Source organism: Temnothorax curvispinosus, unplaced genomic scaffold (assembly GCF_003070985.1).
Source record: "Temnothorax curvispinosus isolate PA1 unplaced genomic scaffold, ASM307098v1 QBEX01016481.1, whole genome shotgun sequence".
NCBI classification, from domain to species: Eukaryota; Metazoa; Arthropoda; class Insecta; order Hymenoptera; family Formicidae; genus Temnothorax; species Temnothorax curvispinosus.
Window position 1 is genome coordinate 6328 of NW_020226261.1, and position 879 is coordinate 7206.

An 879-nucleotide genomic window follows, 5' to 3' on the forward strand; every position below is an offset into this window, starting at 1 on the left:
TGACGGATATCTGGGCGTTCGTTACGACGGATTGAATAACGAAACGTTTCAGATTGCCCGAGAGAGTCAGTTGAGTCACGGTATATGGCTGTAACAATCACATAAATGCAATAAGTTTCGTTAATCAATTTTATCTTTCTGTTTTCTATTGATTGCAATAGTTTGGATAATCGAATATAGAAAAGCATCGATATCTAAAATAAGACAATTTTTCCAAAAAATTTTCTTTTATAATCCTCAACAATTCACGTTTTTTTTTTAGCTTTAGAATGTAAAATATAAAAATGGTTTATTAATTAAATTTTAACTCACCGAGACGACTTGTGGTTTGAGTGATTCCTTCATCAATTGACCGTTTTGATAAATTTTTCGTTGCTGGCATCTCTCGTAATTCTTCACTTTATTAACGATGAAATGTTGACCGTGTTCACCGCGTAATTCCGGGAAAGGTACCCTATCTGGCCTCTCTTGTGGGTAAGAATTATTCAACACCGGCGCGATTTCATAGAGAACCTCGCATTTGCCACTGACGGAATCCTCCATGGCACTAAACATGGCGTGAGAATGTTCGTTCTGCGGGATCTGAATGCTCTTGCTCTTTATCGCGTTTTCGCCCTGCGTGTCAACCTGCAGCTGGCTCACGAGACTGTCGAGAATATTCAGCTCCCAAGTAGGTATACTACGGTCGACCAACAAATTCCGGATCACTCCATGTTTCAATCTGATCTCAAATGGCTTTCCCGACATTGGAAGCGGCTGATACTCCAGATTCTGGTCAGAGATCTCGGTCCCCGGACCGTTTGGTAATGAATTGTGTATATGAGAATACTGCGGATTGGAAAGCTTCGCCTGCAGTATCTCTGGTGTTTTTACTTGAAT

General features: G+C 40.4%; 1 protein-coding gene across 1 annotated transcript in view; it reads right to left on the reverse strand.

Moving 5' to 3' along the window:
* LOC112466672 (vitellogenin-2-like) overlaps positions 1–873 on the reverse strand; it is a 941-nt gene extending 68 nt beyond the window's left edge. The window contains exons 1-2 of the mRNA XM_025034897.1: positions 313–873; positions 5–88 (exon numbers count right to left, since the gene is read on the reverse strand). Coding sequence (XP_024890665.1) covers positions 5–88; positions 313–747 — 519 coding nt within the window. The 5' untranslated portion in view covers positions 748–873. The remainder of the gene's footprint in view (positions 1–4; positions 89–312) is intronic.
* Between the last annotated feature and the right edge of the window lie 6 nt (positions 874–879).